At 46.9% G+C, this 3,911-nt stretch overlaps 1 protein-coding gene across 1 annotated transcript; it reads right to left on the bottom strand.

Moving 5' to 3' along the window:
• Positions 1 to 1,710: 1,710 nt before the first annotated feature.
• Positions 1,711 to 3,683, bottom strand: LOC107757161 (protein TsetseEP-like). Its single transcript, XM_016574575.1, has 4 exons — positions 3,527 to 3,683; positions 3,077 to 3,237; positions 2,504 to 2,695; positions 1,711 to 2,130 (listed from the first exon to the last, which is right to left on the bottom strand). Exons 1-4 carry the CDS (start codon positions 3,681 to 3,683, stop codon positions 1,873 to 1,875), a joined length of 768 nt encoding a protein of 255 aa, XP_016430061.1. The 3' UTR covers positions 1,711 to 1,872.
• Between the last annotated feature and the right edge of the window lie 228 nt (positions 3,684 to 3,911).

Raw genomic sequence — 3,911 nt, 5'->3', positions numbered from 1 at the left:
GTGTGTGATTGGTTATAATGCGCAACACTGTAAAAACACCTAAAATGAAATACGGTGCAACATGAGCAGATCTTAATTTAATGCGCAGTCGACACTTTTTATTCATTTACACTTTGATAGCAACAGATTTAATTTGTTTGATTTGTTTGTGCAGGGTCATTTTTGCCCCAAGACCCCGTGGCCGCCTTACACACACTCCGGCAGGCACCACAGGCACCACTTGGACATCCAGCCATTGAGTGATGACAGTCTGCTATGTATCTTGTCACCACGGTAAGCATGGAGGGGACCAGAGCATATTACAGTGTCTGACATCCTACTTGCAAGTTCACACACCTCTTTAATGTTATTTTTAGTGATCTCCGACTGGTGAAGTCGAACATCATTAGCGCCGGCGTGAATAACAATCTTACTGAATTTACGTTTAGCATTAGCCAGCACCTTTACAAAAAAGCCAGGGGTAAAATCCAAAAGTTCACACATAGCACAGTGCTAATAATGATAATAATAAAATAAAACTATACACAAAAACATATACAAAATACCCTCAAATTATATATATAAACAAAAATGATGGGAAAGTGTCCCAGTTTTAATACCTTTTTGTCACAAAAGGTAGACAAAGTTTTAAAATAGATCCTAATATCCTTTTGAAATTGTTAGATGACTTATGTCCCATCTACTGTCACAGACTACTGCATTTTTATCCTATTTTACATATTTATAGTTGTCTTTTGACAAAGTTGATTATTTCTTGATGTGGTTTGTAGGCTGGTCTTTTTGACAGGTGAAGCTAGCCAAGATTAAAAAAAAATTAAATGCATAACTGAACACTACAGCCTTTGTGCTTTTTGCAAAGGGCAGCCACTGGTCAAAGAACCAGTGGTCGACAAAAAACAAAACCTATATTTAACATTAGCCAATTTGGATAACATGACCTGGGATTTGGCAGCATAAAATCTGGTACCAAGTATGGCCTGAACATAGGAAACAATAAGCAACTTTCATCCTGCAATTACCGAAAACATCACTGTGAAGATACTCTCAACTTTATTTGGAGGATAGGACCAAAGCCTTTTGAAATTTCAAATATAACCACATTTGAATAGTGCAAAACCATTGTCAACTTCAAGATTTTATGAATAAAACTAGCCTAATATTTTTGAGCCCTAGAATTTGCTTAACCCCAAAAGTTTGGTAAAGTCCAGGTGGTGAAAGTTGACATACTGCACGAAGACATGCAAGACGCAAACCTAACTACTTTAAAAACAGAACTGTGCCCATCCTTACACAGGCAGTTTTTAAAGACGGAGAGGTTCATGAATAAGGCTCAAAGAAAACCTTTGCCATCAATAAAAGGAACTACTGTACGGTTTTAGAAAAATCCAGCTGCAAAGCTTAATTCTTTTTTTTTTGTTAAACCAACACTAATGCCATAATTTTACCACCTTGGTGGAATAGTTCTAAATTTAGCTGGAAGGTAGAGGCTGCATAACCGTTGTCTGTTAGGATAGATTGTGCAAATGCAGATAAGTCAAACGAAATTTTACCAGAAAAATAACTGGTTTTATTGACTTGAAACAAGACGTGAAAACGCCACATTTAGAGATGAACAAATCTACTAAAAGACTTCAGTGCATAAGCACATCTTGGTTGAAGCAGGCAGGTAATGACACATTGAGGGATGGACTCCTCAGCAGGCAGAGAGCTAGGTTCCCAGCAGGCAGGTAATGACACATTGAGGGATGGACTCCTTGGCAGGGTAGGGACTAGACTCCTGGGTGGGGAGAGCACTGGACTCCACAACTGGATGGGGGCTGGACCCAGTCAACTTGCCCCCTGAGATTGATGGGAGAGTGCTGGATTCTGCAACTATGTGGGGCTAGGTTCCCCAGCTGGGATAGCACTGGACTCCTTGGTAGGCTGGGGGCTGGACTCCTCAGCAGGCTGAGAGCTAGATCCCCCAGTTGGGATTGCACTGGACTCCTTGGTAGGCTGGGGGCTGGACTCTGCAACTGGGTGAGGGCTGGGCTCCTTGTCAGGCTGGGGCCTGGACTCCTCAGCATGCAGAGAGCTAGATCCCCCAGTTGGGATAACATTGGATTCCTTGGCAGGCTGGGGGCTGGACTCCTCAGCAGGCAGAGAGCTTGGCGGGCTGGGGGCTGGACTCCTCAGCAGGCAGAGAGCTAGGTTCCCCAGCTGGGATAGCATTGGACTCCTTGGCAGGCTGGGGGCTGGACTCCTCAGCAGGCAGAGAGCTGGATTCCCCAGCTGGGAGAGCATTGGATTCTTTGGCAGTCTGGGGGCTGGACTCCGCAACTGGATGAGGGCTGGACTCAGCAGGCAGAGGACTGAACTCCGCAGCTGGGAGAGCGTTGGACTCCCCAGCTAGGATAGCATTGGGTTCTTTGGCAGTCTGGGGGCTGGACTCCGCAACTGCGTGAGGGCTGGGCTCCTTGGTGGGCTGAGCACATGACTTCTCAGCAGGGTGGGAGCTGGACCCTGCAGCTGGGAGAGGAATGGACTCCTTGGCAGGCTGGGGGATGGACTCCGCAACTGGGTGAGGGCTGGGCTCCTTGGTGGGCTGAGCACATGACTTCTCAGCAGGGTGGGAGCTGGACCCTGCAGCTGGGAGAGGAATGGACTCCTTGGCAGGCTGGGGGATGGACTCCGCAACTGGGTGAGGGCTGGGCTCCTTGGTGGGCTGAGCACATGACTTCTCAGCAGGGTGGGAGCTGGACCCTGCAGCTGGGAGAGGAATGGACTCCTTGGCAGGCTGGGGGCTGGACTCCGCAACTGGGTGAGAGCTGGAATCAGCAGGCAGAGGACTGAACTCTGCAGCTGGTAGAGCGTTGGACTCCCCAGCTAGGATAGCATTGGATTCCTTGGCAGGGTGGGGCCTGGACTCCTCAGCAGGCAGAGAGCTTGATCCCCCAGCTGGGATAGCATTGGACTCCTCAGCAGGCAGAGAGCTGGATTCCCCAGCTGGTAGAGTGCTGGGTTCCTTGGCAAGCTGGGAGCTGGACTCCTCAGCAGGCAGAGAACTAGATCCCCCAGTTGGAATAACATTGGATTCCTTGGCAGGCTGGGGGCTGGACTCCTCAGCAGGCAGAGTGCTAGATCCACCAGTTGGGATAACACTGGACTCCTCAGCAGGCAGAGGGCTAGACTCAGTCAGCTTCCCATCAACCTCAGCGGGTAAAGTGCCTGACTCCTTGACAGGGAGAGGGCTGGACTCTGCAGACAAATTCACATCAATACCTACAAAAAACTGGTGCAAGACATGTCAGCAAAGATTAAACTAGCTTTCCTCATGGTAAAAGTATCATCAGAAAATATTACCCTTTTGGATAACTAGCCCAGATACATTCTTCAAAGACAGCAGAACAGCCAAGTTGCGACAGGGAGAGGGCTGGACTCTGCAGACAAATTATACCCATCAATACCTACAGAAAACTGGTGCAAGACATGTCAGCTAAGATGAAACTAGCTTTCCTCATGGTTAAGCATCATCAGAAAATATTACCCTTTTGGATAACTAGCCCAGATACATTCTTCAAAGACAGCAGAACAGTCAAGTTGCACTTTGCTACCACTGGCGGGTTTGGATTTTGGCTTGCATAAGGACAGGACAAGGGGCCATCTGGAAAACAAGAGGCAAGAACTGGAGTACAACGATACATATCACAACTTCAAAAGAAATAATTTTGGAACTTACAAAAAACAAGAGAAACAGTTTAAGACCTGATAAACTTAAGTATGCTTCTTTGAAGTGTTAATTGTGGAACTACACCAGGGGTGGACCTGTATAGTTTTGGACTTTGCCCTCCCACTACACATGGCACAGAGATCAGAACAGTATTCATAATTTGAATAGCTAAAACTACTGTAAGACTTGTTTGCACTCAGTC

The sequence above is a fragment of the Sinocyclocheilus rhinocerous genome, unplaced genomic scaffold, assembly GCF_001515625.1.
Source record: "Sinocyclocheilus rhinocerous isolate Xijiao unplaced genomic scaffold, SAMN03320098_v1.1 scaffold2428, whole genome shotgun sequence".
In the NCBI taxonomy this organism is placed as follows: domain Eukaryota; kingdom Metazoa; phylum Chordata; class Actinopteri; order Cypriniformes; family Cyprinidae; genus Sinocyclocheilus; species Sinocyclocheilus rhinocerous.
This window is presented reverse-complemented; position numbering and strand designations above follow the sequence as displayed.

Bases quoted from the DNA above. Each gene is read 5' to 3' on its own strand.
- LOC107757161 (XM_016574575.1), bottom strand. From the start codon at position 3,683: ATGTATCGTTGTACTCCAGTTCTTGCCTCTTGTTTTCCAGATGGCCCC. The intron at 3,238-3,526 runs GTAATATTTTCT...ATTTGTCTGCAG, and splicing joins TGGGCTAGTTATCCAAAAGG to AGTCCAGCCCTCTCCCTGTC. The intron at 2,696-3,076 runs GAATCCAATGTT...CAGCCCACCAAG, and splicing joins CCAGCCCCCAGCCTGCCAAG to GAGCCCAGCCCTCACCCAGT.